Source organism: Mesoplodon densirostris, chromosome 4 (genome assembly GCF_025265405.1).
Source record: "Mesoplodon densirostris isolate mMesDen1 chromosome 4, mMesDen1 primary haplotype, whole genome shotgun sequence".
Lineage (NCBI taxonomy): Eukaryota > Metazoa > Chordata > Mammalia > Artiodactyla > Ziphiidae > Mesoplodon > Mesoplodon densirostris.
In genome coordinates, this window is record NC_082664.1 from 32,741,098 (window position 1) to 32,755,980 (window position 14,883).

The following is a 14,883-nucleotide window of genomic DNA, read 5'->3' on the forward strand; positions in this document are numbered from 1 at the left end:
TATGTTCAGTTTAGGTGGAAAACTGGCACACATTCTTATGTGCAAATAAAGCATGCTATAGTGGATTGTGAGGTTCTTATTATAATACATAATACAATTTCAATTTCTATGTTATAACTTTGCTTTTCTTATCATCTGCTTCTCTGTCAAGTTTGTTGCCAAATAACTAAACAACCTGAATGGCAAATAAAGGAAATATACAAAGAAACAAGTTTGAAAAACAAAATCTCAAAAGAATTTCTAGAAAATTAAATTGAAAACATTTATATGACAAAGTTTGTAAGCAAATTTTGATACCAAGTGGTTTCATTTCCCATGTCTAAATCATCTGAAATAATCAGAAATCTTACTAAAATTACTTAAACACAGGCTCTTACATATGTTGAGAATGAAGGCAGTGACAGACCATCAATGCTGCCTCTATCAAAGTTACTGAGACAATTCTATATTTTACTAAACTGACACTGTAAAAGAAGCAGTATGATGTTCAACATACTACATACAGCAAAATGAAGATAATTTTTTTAAAATTTATTTTATTTTTTGGCCGCACTGCACAGCATATGGGATCTTAGTTCTCCGACCAGAGATCAAACCTGCACCCCCTGCATTGGAAGAGTGGAGTCTTAACCATTGGACTGCCAAGGAAGTCCCTGAAGATGACTTTTATAAATCATGCCAAAAAATAAGAATCTATCTTACTTCTTGGGGAAATTTTATTCAAAAAATGTTAAGTATGTGCTAAAACTCTTGATTTTAAAGAATATTTACTGACACAGGAACATGCTCAGTACATTGGCTATACAAAGAAAGGAGGACACAAAACTGTATACGAAGATACAAGTTCTATTACTTAAGAGACATACATATACAGGTTTAAAAAGACAATATATCAATTTGGTACTACTAATAATGGTTCTCTCTGGGTGGAAGGATTTTGGCTGGCCTCTGTCTTAAAATCTTTCTACATATTTAATAAAGAATTGCTTTCATAATCATAAAAAGATGTTTATTTCTTTATATTACATCAATGCCCAATTTAAAATCAATTGACCTAAAAAATAAAATTCACAAACATCTCTGTACTATTTCACTTGATAGTTCTCCCAGATTAAAACAAGTTCAATAGTAATTTCAAATCAATAAATGAAACACTGGTATTTTCACTTGTTCTTATATGGCAGTTGTGGAATTCCCGATTTGCCGAATCCAATGATCCCTGTCGGCCCTGTTACACTATATTCTGTCCATGTTGCTTGTCACTGAACACGTACTCTCCCTTCGGCTTTTGTTAAGTTTTTAATCTTGATGATTCCAATTTATCAATTTGTCTTTTCATTGATCTGTTTTTGATGTCACATCTGTGCAATTTTGCCTAACCCAAGGTCACAAATCTTTTCTCCTACGTTTTGCTTTTTTCTGAATTTTATGTTTTAGATTTCACATTTAGGCCTATGATCCACTCTGAGTTAATTTTTGTAATATGATGCAAGGTAATAATACAAATTCTTTATTTTTCTCTTTTTTTTTTTGCATATGGAAATCCAATGTTTCTAGCACCACTTGTTGAAAAGCTTATCCTTTCTCCACTTCACTGATCTGGGATATTATTTTGGCACTATCTAGGCCTGGAATTTTCTTTATGGGAAGGTGTTTAACTACAATGCCCATTTATTTAATAGATATAGGAACATTAAGATATTGTATTTCTTTCAGAACTTTGATAGTTTTTATCTCTCAAGAAATTTGTCCACTGTCCAATTTATTTACATACAGCTGCTCATAATATTTTATTATCCATTTATTACCTGTAGAATCTGTAGTGATATCCTAGCTCACATTCCTGATATTGGTAATTTGTAACTTTTTTTTTTGTCCTGATCAGCCTGGCTAAAGTATATTACTTTAATTGAGCTTTTTGGTTCCCTTTATTTTTCTCTACTGTCTTCTGTGTTTCTGAAATCAGAAATCTTCTGATTTCTGCTTGGTTCTTTATGATTTTCTTTCTTCTGCTTTCTTAGGCTTAATGTGATCTTCTTTTTCTAGTTTCCTAAGGGGGAAGGTGAAGTCACTGAATTGACTTTTCTTCTTATTCAGTGCTATAAATTCTTCTAAGTACTGTGTTAGTGGCATCACAAAAATTCTGTTTGTGTTTCATTTTTATTTAGTTCAAAATATTTTCTAATCTCCCTCTTGATGTGTCCTTTGATGTATGAGTTATTTAGATGTATTTAGCTTTCAAATATTTAGGGATTTTCCAAGGTTCTTTTGTTACTGATTTATAATTAACTCCGTGGTCAGGGAACACACTATATAGGACTCAAATCCTTCTAAATTTGATCCTTATATTATGGCCCAGAATATGGTCTATCTTGGTAAATGTTCTGTGTGCACATAAAAGAATGTGTATTCTGTGGTTATGAGTGGAGTGTTCCATAAATGTCAATCAACTTAGGTTGGCTGACAATTATATCTTTGTTGATTTTCTACATACTTGTTCTATCAATTATTGAGAGAGGTGTGTTGAATTCAACTATAATTGTGAATTTATCCATTTCTCCTATTTCTACCAGCTTTTCCTTCAAAGCACTGTTTGAGATGTAAAAACATTTAGGATGGTTAAATCCTATGCATTAATTGACCACTTATCATTATAAAATGACCTCCTTATACCTTGGTAATATTCTTTGCTTTGGAATCTACTTTGTCTGACATTAATTCAGCCACTCTAGCTTTACTGTGATTAGTGTTAGCATGGTATATCTTTTCTGTTTTTATATTTAGAGTGCATTTCTTGTAGGCAGCAAAGAATTGAGTCTTGTTTTTTTTCTCCAATTTGACAATTTCTGACTTTTCCAACTATCATCCTGTCATTTATCTTCTGTCAATCTGTTTTTTGATCTCTTTCCTTTTCTGCTTTATTTTAGATTAAGAGAGTAATTTTTATGAATCTATTTTATCTCCTTTATTTTTTTAACTTACTAGTTATAACTTTCTTTTGTTATTTTAGTAGTTGCTTTAGTATACATTTTATGACAGTCTACTTCAAGTGATGTAGTATAAGTATACATACAGTATAAGCAACTTATATTTAATTCATATACAGTATAAGAAACTTATAGTAGTATACTCTTATATGCCCCTTCCTGGCGTTTATGCTATTATTGTCATGAATTTTACTTTTACTTATCTTATAAATCATACATCATTATTATTTTTGTTTAAACATCCAATTATGTCTCAAAGAGATTTAATCAGTAAGAAAAATTTTTATATATTTATTAATGTAGTTACTTACCATTTACAGTGATCTTTTATTTCTTTGGGTAGGTCCATATTTCCAGTTGGTATTATTATCCTTCTGCCTGAAAGACATCCTGTAATATATTTTGTAGTGCGGGTCTGCTTGAAAAAAATTCTTTCAGTTTTTCCTAGTCCAAAAATGTCTTTATTTCATCTTGGTTTTTGCAGTTTTGTTGGCTATAGAATTCCAGGTTGAGTTTTTCTCTCCTTTCAATATTTTAAAAATGATGCTCCATCATCTCATTTGTATTTTTTCCAACAATAAATCTGATGTCTTCCTTATTCTTGTTCCTCTGTACAAACTACATCTTTTTTTCTCTTGCAGTTTTTAAGATTTTATCACTGATTTGAGCAATTATGTGCCTTGGTATAGTTTTTTTCATGTTTCTTGTACTTGAGGTTCATGAAGATTCTTCAATGTGTACATTTGTAGTTTTCATCAAATTTTGAAAGTTTTCCACCATTACTTCCTCAAAATTTTTTCTCTCTTCCTGTCTCCCTTGGCTTACTTTCATTTTGTATAGTCTTTTCATTGGGGGATGGGAGTAGGAGAATGATTCTTTTTTCTTTGTTTCATTTTTTAGTTTCTACTGCCATGCTGTCAACTTCACTTATATTTTCTTCTGTAATGTCTAATCTACCATTAATCTCATCCATTGTATTTTTCATCTCAGACATTTTAGTTTCCATCTCTAAGTGTGACTTGGGTCTTTTTTTTCATACCTTCCATATCTCTACTTAATTTTTATTAACATGCAAAGTACATTTATAACTGTTTAATGTCTTTGACTGCTAATTCTAATATCAGTGACAGTTACAGGTTGGTTTCCTTACTTCCCTCATTATAAATCACATTTTGTCATTTCTTTGTATGCTTGGTAATCTCCGATTGGATGCCAGATATTGTGAATCTTAACTTTTTATGTGGTGAGAATTTCTGGATTTCTATAAATCTTGTTGAGCTTTGTTATGCTACTTGGAAACAGTTTGATCCTTTCAGGTCTTGCTTTTATGGCTTGCTAGGTGGGTCTGGAGCAGTGCTCATGCTAGGGCTAATTACTCCCCACTTCTAAGGCAAGACTTTCCTGAGTACCCTACACAATGCATCATAAAGTATGAATTATGGTGGGTGGGGATAGGCACTATCCCCAGCCCTGTGTGCCAGGCACTGTTCCTGTTTCTTTCACATCATTCTGACCCTGTCTTCCTCCTATACATTCTCTTACCAATACTCTGCTGAAGAGTTGAGGAGACCCACTAAAAATCTCTGAGGTTCTCTCTCTGAGCAGCAATCCTCTCTCTGATGTTCTATCCTACAGACTTGAGCTGCTCTAGTCTCCCTGGACTCTGAGCTCCATCTCCTCAACTCAGGAAGTCTGCTGGACTCTACTTCAGTACCACAGCCTGGGGACTCTCTTAAGGCAGTAAGGTGGGCTCACATAATTTGCTTCCCATCTCTCAGGAATCACGGTCCTTTTCTGTCTTATTTCCAGTGTCTTGAAAACCACTGTTTCATGCATTTTATCTGTTTTTCATTGTTTTACGTAGAAGAGTAAACCCAGTCTTTGTTACTCCATGTCAACTAGAAGCAGCAGTTAGTCACCAACTTCATAATTGACTAATACTGTTTACTATTATACCTTTTATAGTTCGAGTCATATTACATATAACCTTATGGTCATTAACACCTCAAATTCTCTGGCTTTTAAGTACAGTTGTATGATTCTTAATGATAAAAACAATTTTTAAAATAAACATATTAAAATTTCCACAAAAAAGCTTTTAATGGATTCAGGAGAGTCAATGTTTGGGAGCCTTACTAACTTAAATTTTATCTCAAGAGAACCAAAATAGAAAACACCTTCCAACATGGAAACCAAGTCAAATACTCAATGGGTAATTTAATACATTTCAATTTAAAAATAAAATCTGCGTATATCTTTAATATCACACTATATTCTCACCTATCAAACAGGGCCAAAAGTGTGAGTCTGTCAAAGTTAATACCGATCCACAGCTGGGGCAGGATCCAAAAGCGATAATAGTGTTTAACTTTTTGGGCAGCTTCTTCTGTTGGACCATAAGTAGCTGCCAAATCAGGGCTTAGGTCAATGTCTTGTTGCTCCAACAAATCTGTATCGATGGTCAATAGTCTGTTCAATCGAATCTGTGGAAGAGAGAGCTAAAAGAAAATCAGCATTGAAAGGCTTAAAATATCTTTAATCAAGTCATGCTTCAAGGGCTATGCAATCAGCTTGCAAATTATCTAAACCTCCTTAATTCTCTACACTAGTCCACTCTTGTGGATATTTTATGATTGTTAGAAACTACAGAAGGTGACAAAAGGAAGTGAACTACAACAAAGGCCTTTTGGAAAGATTTTTCTAGGAAGTATTTGAAATTTTAGTATTTTATGATTGTATAGCTAGTGAATCCATTAAAATCACCAACAGGGAATCATTAGCGGCTTCCCTTCTCCCTATCCCTTCTCTTCTCTCATTAAGCTATGAACCTCACTACTGTGTCAAATCTAAGCTCCTCTGCATTGGATTCAATGCCTTCAAATCTCAATTCTTCGTACAGTCTCTTATCACTCTTACTGCTGTTTTCAAATCCCTCCCACACTCCTTTATTTTTGTTTTGGCAGGCTGCTCATCTGAGGCTATACAGGATAGTACCACATTACATTTCTTTCAGCTTCAACTCATCCATTCACCAGTTTCCCCTTCCTCTGAAAGAATCCAAAGTTTACTGAATTTAGCATAGCACTAGCCAGCATTTTGCTGTCTCAAGGCTCTCATACCATTTAACAGTGGAAAATACTACTATGCCATTTTATATAAAGGACTTGAGCAAACATAGATTTTGGTATCCGCACAGGGTCCTGGAAGCAATCCCCTGCGGATACCAAGGGATCACTGTAATCATTTCCCCATTTCTGCTTTCCTGTGGAGTTTCCAGGAATACACTGCAGCAGAAGAGTAGGAACAGTCTTTATTTTTCCTACACAGGGGTGGGGTAAAGTCAAGAAAATATGTTTCTTATATAACAGCCATTTCTGTCTCTAAGCATTGACAAATATCTCCCCAAACACTTTTTCTCCCATATCCTCTATGCCAGGGTTTCTCAATCTTGGCACTACAGGTACTTTCAAGCCAGATAATTCTTTGGGTGGGGGCTATGCTTTCCACTGTAGAATGTTTTACAGCATCCCTGGCTTCCACCCACTAGATACCTACAGCATCCCCCTGATTGTAACAAGCAAAAATATTTCCAGACATTGCCAAATGTTGAAAGCTACTGTTCTGTGCCAATTCACATCTATGGTTTTAAAACCCTGCTCACAACTCATCATCTTCAGGAAGCCGCTAATAATTAATCTCTTTGGCACTAAATTTATCTACATGTACCTTGTATCTCTTAAATATTGCTTATAAGGATTTCAACTGTTCTATCTTTTCTAACCTCAATATATATATTTTGATATACATCACACAAAGGCAGTGTTATCTTTTTAAAATATACCCACTGCATCTCATATGGCATTTTTTTATACAGCGGTAACATCACTAAGCACACACACTGGTATATGAATAACTAATAGTTAACCAACAGTTAGTAGATAAGTACCAAATCAGTTAGCTATGTACCAAAATCATAATGTTCAAAGTGAAGTTTTAAAATGGCAGTTAAAAATGGCACAACCAGATTATGACACTGGTGAGTAAACAGACCTCTATGTACCCTCAAAAGTATAGTTACTGATTCATAAATAGCTAATTAAACTTCATGGTGCTTTACGCTTGTTTGCTTCTTAACAAAGGACTTATGAGAAGAGATCCACTATGGGACAGCAAAGGTGATTTTGCCAGTTTTCAACAAAACTGATATTTTGTAACCTCATCAATTTTCTGATTTGTACAGCTACTTAATCTGAAAATACAGCATTTTATAAAAATAAAGGAAAACCTACCACATCATGTGGATAAAATCGAACTGAGGTAGAACTGGATACATGTGAATCCGTGTCACTAAAGAAAAATGAAGAAGACTTTAGGGAATAAACAGCTTGTCAAGTAGTAGAAAGAAAAATAAGTCTATTAACAATTACATGATACTTACACTGTCTACTTTTCCATGTAAACTTCAAAGTACAAAATCGAATTTTCCTAGAGTTGTGATTAGGAGCATAGCCTCTGGGTCAAAGTATCTATATTCAAATCTCCTCATCAACTGAATGAGATCTTGGACAAGTTATCTAACCTTTTTATACCTCAGTTTCCTCATTGGTAACATAGGATAAAAGTACCTCTATGACAAAGTTCTTGTGAAAATTGTTTAAGAAAGCAATTAACATATTGCCAGGAGCCATAATAAATTTAACCTATGATATAATAGTCTAGGACGTGACAATTCAGTTTCCACAGTTCAGTCAAATTTAGATTTCAAAACTTAAGACCTTACCACATTTATGGTGTAAGGAATTGTTCTTATCTTGAATTATATTAAACATAATAAAGTGTTCCCATTGCTCCATCCTCCTATTGCTTCCACTGTTACAAAATCATCTGAACACTCCAATCATTTTTGAGGGGGTGAATTCTGAAACTGGACTAAAGGAGCTTTATTAAAGAGAACAGTTTCTGAAATGTTCTATCTTTTCAGCATGCTAAGCTAAGTGATCACAAGACCCTATTGCTTTAAAGAGACCCATAAAACTGAAAAAACTAACTGCCCATAGATATGTAACATATAAATAGGTGTGTCCCACTATTAAATGGAAGTCCTAAAATAAGAATCAAATGACTCTTGTGGAAAAAAAGTGAGCTAATCAATCAACAATGAATTTCAATGCAGCAATTTGAATAGATGAGTAAGATTAACATTTCAGAAAAAAAATTGAACACATTCTAAACTCTAATTGATTATGTTATACGATCAAGATTTCTATTTCTTATTTGCTTTCCTCCTAACTTCTCTGTTATCTTACATAATTCCTTCCTGAGGGAAGGAGAGAAAAGAAACTAAATGCAACATATTACCCACATTTTAAGAAATTCCTACTTCTTACAGCTGGTAAACACATTTTAAAACAAAATAAAAGATAATCATTTAAAAAGACACTTGACCAAAACCCTCACACAGAAATAAAAATTTGAAATTACACAAAGAAAGGAATCGATGGGTTTGAACTTAGCTGTGTACATATTTTTCTAATCAGTTCTTTCCATCATGCGATATACATACATAGTTAAATTTGAAAGTGCAGGAAACTGCTGTCTCATGGTAAGATCTACAGGAAATGTTTACTTAATTTTTTAAAAATACATAATAGCTTTTGTTTTAAGAATAACAGCTTTCTTTTTTTCCACAGCAAAAAATTCTACTTTAATTCTTTGGCGACAAATGCATAATGACCATTTATTTAACCCAATATAAACAAATGTTTTCAAAATAACTTTTCTGTCTCAATGTTTACAAACTTTAAAAACGGCAAACATATGCAAGTATATACGCTCCCCTAATATGACTTCACACATACCAGATATTGGATGCTCTTCTTGCTGCTGGTTCAAAATTCACAAGTGACATATCACAGCCACCAGTCTCATAAAGCGTAGAAGAGAACTTACCTAGCAAATAAATGATTTTTTTAAAAAAGCCATTAGAATACTCAGAAATTTTCCTTCATGAAACACTAATTTTAAGCTTGTTACAATCTAAGAAAATGTACTATAACCTTCTTTTCCCAAAATATTTAAAAAACAATGATCTACATGTAATTCAGCATGATGTGAATTGAAAAGGAGTGCTAAACAGTGTGGCAAAATGTCAACATACATAATCAGGTGTTAAAAGTGATTTAAGTCAGCTTGTAATAGCAGTCTCCTTCTCTTTTCTCCTCCCAGCACATTCTCAATTCAAATTATAATACAAACAAACTGAATGTTGTTTAAAGGTCACCTGACCACTACTTACAAGTGGTGAGTAGCCATTTGGAGGGCTGCTTAAGTTTTAAGATAGCTCAAACTGCAAGACAACAAATTTATGTGATTACCTTCAGAGTTTTTTGGTTTTGTTTTACTTTTAAGAAGAAATGAAAAGTATCAAAATGGATCTAAGGAAGTTCAATGAATGAAGTATAATAATGTTGGTGACAAACTACAGTATTCAATGAATATTAATAGTTGTATGATTCTACAAGAACTCTATGAAAGAATTCAGGAACACCATTTGCTGTAGCCAAGTATCTACAGAACTGATAAAAGGCTTAGAAATTTTATTGGTTGCAAAGAATATAGGTTTGAAAAAAAAACTCTCTTAAAACGAACTGTATAACGTAAAATGATTTCTGATAATGGAATTTTAGAAACCTGAATACTGTCTGAAATGCATGCTGTACTTTGAAGATCTATGGCAAGCCATATCAATGGTGGGTAGGGAGCATAAATAAATGAATATAAATTTCTAGTAGGACAATAAGATGAGGTATATAACTGCAACTGTTTGGATCTAGTCCAGACTGCCTTTTGAGTATTTATGAGGTTTTTGTTTTACTAGCTAGAACTACTGAGGTTATAAATATGAGAAATCTAAAGGGCAATTTCAACTTGATGACAAGGCTAAAGGATTTCTTTTCCATGACTACAATGAAAACAGTATACAATAAGAATTTTTATTTAAGTGAAATCCTTGAAAAATGACAATAAAAGGCCCCCATAATGTTCTAATATAACCAAGGGTTCACAGAACATTTCAACAACTACTTCTTTCATCAAAAGGACTAGAATCAGAAAAAGTACTTTATTAAATAGGATTGAGTACTTTCTATGAGTCATAATATTTTATCCTATTATGGTGTTTTCTGTAGTAGCATTATTTTTGGTCAAAATACTCCTGAGATAAATTAGGGAAAAAGGCATTCTGTGAAATGCTCAGCTCATTTGCTGTTTTTCAAGGGAGGATTACTGAGCATGTAGATTATCTAAAACTCCACTTTTTACCCCCCTGTCTTCTAGCCATGAGTTACTCACTCTTAGCACCTCTAACAGAAACCAGAGTAGGGAACTAAAATGAAATGATAGAGTTTTCTGAAGTGATAGGGTGGGTTGAAGAAATTGTTAGTAAAGACAAAAGTTAAAAACTGCCTTGACTGAGATTTTAAAATTATTTTTAAATTGTAACTTTTTATGCTGTGCTCTTTCCTTACTTATTAGCATGTATAATCAGAGATGGGCTGTGCTAAAATTAACTTAGATTAACAGAAAAAAAGAAACACCTGATCAAAATCACAGATTGCATAAATGCAGAAGAATATAAAATCATATTAAATGACTAAATCACAGAGTAACAGAGCTGGGCGGGCTAGTATGAAATCCAGTAAGAATGGAATACATAAATATTTGTGTTTATATCACATAATTTGTGTGTATTTTTGAAATAATTCTATATTCAGTAGAATTTAAATTATTGGAGTATATTCTGAGTATTTAAGCATTCCATGGGATTTTTAGTAATATAAGTCCTGTTCTTGGGATATTAAAAATAATAAATATTTATATGCAACTGAAATCAACTAAAATATTACTCTTTGTAATTTTCAAACAAAACAGTAAAAGATGATTAAGTCATTACTGCAACTATGTTGTCTTTTATGTATAGATGTCTAGTATGAAACTTATAAAGAAATGGGTGCATTTTAAATAAAAATAAAACAACCCCCCAAAAGCTTTTCAGAAAGAAAGCTGGAAAAACTGAGTAGTTTTATTACTACATAAACCTACAACTACAACTACAAATCTACAACTCTGAATGCATACAAAACCACTGAGTAACAAGGAATAAAATTTAAAAATTTAAACAAGGCATAAAACATGTCTAAGAAAAGGGCAGTTATAATTTCAACAAATGTGCATGACTTCAACAGTGCTTGTTTTTTTCCCTAAGAAGCTTCTGTCTACCTACTAACTTTACAAACATGTCAGGTTCATAAAAACATACATGGCATATGTCAGAACAAACTAACTTTGTATTAAGGCTTCATGGTGTAGTCCCAACTTAACTCCACCAAAAGAACAGATTCTATGTCCCTCTTACATCTTTGGGCTTGGCAGCTGACAGCACTTCAGAAGTAACAAATTTTATTCAGAAGATAATTCAGAAAAATAAATTACACTAAAAAGTGTTTAGCTTAGGGTTTCAGTGAAAAACTTAGTAACATTTTAATATATGAATATAATAATCTACTAAAGACATCTTCAAAAATAACCAAAACAGAAATAAGTACATATTGCTATTGGTTTATAAAAATTAATAATATCTTAAATTTGTACAAATCTTCTTAGCAAACATAACAACTTGACATATATCTCATTTGAGATTAAAACCATAATCACAGTTAACCTTTCTGAACTAATAAGTAAATATGCCCTTATTAATAACCCTATTTTAATAAGTATTCTGTATTTAGAAAAATACTTCCATTTAAATATTATTTCTAATGAACATTAATTGGGAAGAAAGTAGAACATCAATGAACTATGTCCTCCTCACATGCATTATGATTATAAACTAAGTTATCTCCTCATAATTCAACTCCCAGGTCATAACTAATTATATCTAACAGTATGGCTCTGTCATGATTTTAAAAGAAAATCATTAATTTCTGACAAACAAGATTGGAGGCTGGAATTTCAGACTTAATAATGACATTGGCCATGATATAGCATCTCTAAGATAAAGAAAAGTTAAGGCACCCGGTATTTCTGTTTCAAATATTCAATAATGACTGCTATTGTCTTCAAAAATTCAATTTAATTCCACAAAACCCTATTTTTCTTGAGGTGGGAGAATTTCCAGTAACCACAGGTCAATACATAAGTGATGAACAAGAAGATAAGTAAAACTGAATATTGATTTAAGGAACAAGGACACTTGAAGCATTTCCCTGAAGCCACAAATTCAAAGTAAACACTGGGGACTTCCCTGGTGGTGCAGTGGTCAAGAATCCGCCTGGCAACACAGGGGACACGGGTTCGAGCCCTGGTCCGGGAAGATCCCACATGCCGCGGAGCAACTAAGCCCATGTGCCCCAACTACTGAGCCTGCGCTCTAGAGCCCGCGAGCCACAACTACTGAAGCCCGCGCGCCTACAGCCCGTGCTCTGCAACAAAGAAGCCATCGCAATGAGAAACCCACGCACCACATCGAAGAGTAGCCCCTGCTCACTGCAACTACAGAAAGCCCGTGTGCAGCAACGAAGACCCAACGCAGCTAAAAATAAATAAATTAAAAAACAAAAAACCAAAATAAACACTGGCAAAACACTGATAAAAGACATAGAAATTAATGATTCTCTAATTAGTCCTATCAATAAAGATCCTCACCACATAACACAAAGTTCAGTTTATATTGTGAGAAACCCTTAATGCATTCTTAATGTCACTCTCATTTCACTTATTTATCTTAGAAAGAGGTGGTTACCAGAAGGACAAATCATCCGTAGGGTTGTTCCAATCTTCCTAGCACCAACGACAAAGAAGGCCTCTTACATTTCTTGGACGATTTCGTTCTGTAGAACCCCACCCTACACCCCCATTCATTTTGCATTCTCCAAGCCTAACCCTGATACACTGCTTGACTTCTCACTTTTCTAGCATTATTCTTAGCGCAAGGAGGGGCTACAAGAGCAAAGAGAGAGAGAGACAAGGGAGGCAGCTTTACGAAGTGTTTTTAGAAGACAACTGGGGGGACTACACACATCTCTATGACGAACTTGAGTACGAGAAGTGTCTTTTTCTGGCGGTGATGAGTATTGTGCTCACAATGTCATTCCAATGAATACATGACACCTTTAAGAGAGGAGGCCTTGACAAGTTCCCATTTCTTGGATAGCACCCCCCTTACTATGAGTGGTGCCTGTGAGTCTCTGAGGAAACAAGAGTTTTCACCCAGACAGAAATGACTCATTTTACTGCTGCTTACAGGTTTATGGACCTGTTTCTCCCTAGACCAGGGATCAGCAAACTTTTTCTGTAAAGGGACAGATAATAAATATTTTAGGCTTGTCGGCCAGATGGTCTCTGTTGCAACAGTTTGAGTCTACCATTGTAGCGTGAAAGCAGCCACAGAAAACACATAAAATATTTACTTTATTTACAAAACAAGCGTCAAGCTAGATATAGTCACCAGGCCACAGTTTGCTAATCCCTGTCCTAGACCAAAGGCCTTACTCTTATAAAATCTCTTTAATTCTTGTGCTAAATGGAAATCAAGTCACTATGTTGCTCCTATTCAATACGACAACCAGCCCTTCTTCCTAGAACGTGCAATGCTGTGCTAGGTTTTTAAAACAGGAGAAGGATAAGAAAAAGGGTAAAAATGAGAAGAAAGAGGTTGGTTTAGAAGAGAGCTTTTGAGTACTGGTAAGAAAAGACAGATAAACTCTATTGCTTGGTAACAGTGAAAGAGATTCATATACTGATATATTTTACTGCCATGGTCACTGTTCGCTAGTTCTGACTTAACACAACATGTCAATTCATTAAGTGGAATCCCCAGATCAGGTGAACCTTCCAGAAGTGAATGTACAAGTTCATATTCTGATATAATTTCATCATCTCACATCTCCTTCAAAAGGGCAAGTCTTCCTCATCTTGGTAAAATAATCCATAACAATGACATTGATGACATTACAAGTGATCAGATAAATAAACAAAAAAAGTCACAGAATGGGAGAAGATATTTGTAATTTGTATCTGACACATTAGTTGTATCTAAAATATCAAAAGAACTCTTAAATGTCAATAATAAGACAAACAGCTTGATTTTAAAACTGAGTAAAAGACTTGGACACACTTCACAGAAGATATATATATATATATATATATATATAGTCAATAAACACACCAAAGGATCCTCATCATCCCTGCTCATAGGAGAAATGCAGATTTAAGTCACAATGAGATATCATTATACACCCATTAGGGCTAACATTTAAAAGGCCAAAAATAGCAAATGTCAGTGAGAATGGGAACAACTGGAACTCATACATGCTGGTGGGAATATAAAATTACTTTTGAAAACATTTTAGACATTTTATTCACAAGAGCCAATACCTGGAAACAACACAAACTTGTCCATTGACAGATGAATGAATATAAAATATATAGTAAGCTCATAAAATGAATACTCAGCAACAAGGAACATACTGCTAACATAATGAATCTCAGAAGCACCAGGCTAAGTGCAAAACTAAACACAAAAGGTTTCATATTGTGTGACTGCATTTATATGAACTTCTAGGAGAGGAAGAACATAATGACATAAAGCACACAGTGGACGCCTGTGGCCAGGAACAGAGGAGGCACGGACTGCAATGGGGGCACAATCTTTTGAAGATAATGAAAATGTTCTGTATCTTGACTGTGGGATTTCACAGGCGTGCACATCTGTTAAAACTCACCAAGTTGTACATGTTGAATGAACACAATTTATCATGCCAAAATTATATGTCAATAAAGTTGATTTAAAAACAAACAAGAAAAAAAAGACTAGTCAGGTAAAAGACCAAGTAGATGG

General features: G+C 33.9%; 1 protein-coding gene across 5 annotated transcripts in view; it reads right to left on the minus strand.

Moving 5' to 3' along the window:
- Nucleotides 1-14,883, minus strand: part of PCNX1 (pecanex 1) — a 179,071-nt gene that overhangs the window by 83,626 nt on the left and 80,562 nt on the right. For 3 of the 5 annotated variants that reach the window (XM_060095918.1, XM_060095916.1, XM_060095915.1), the window contains 3 exons: nt 8,846-8,936; nt 7,277-7,334; nt 5,268-5,485 (listed from right to left, as the gene is read on the minus strand). In XM_060095918.1, coding sequence (XP_059951901.1) covers nt 5,268-5,485; nt 7,277-7,334; nt 8,846-8,936 — 367 coding nt within the window. The remainder of the gene's footprint in view (nt 1-5,267; nt 5,486-7,276; nt 7,335-8,845; nt 8,937-14,883) is intronic. The other 2 variants (XM_060095917.1, XM_060095919.1) reach the window with 1 other exon arrangement.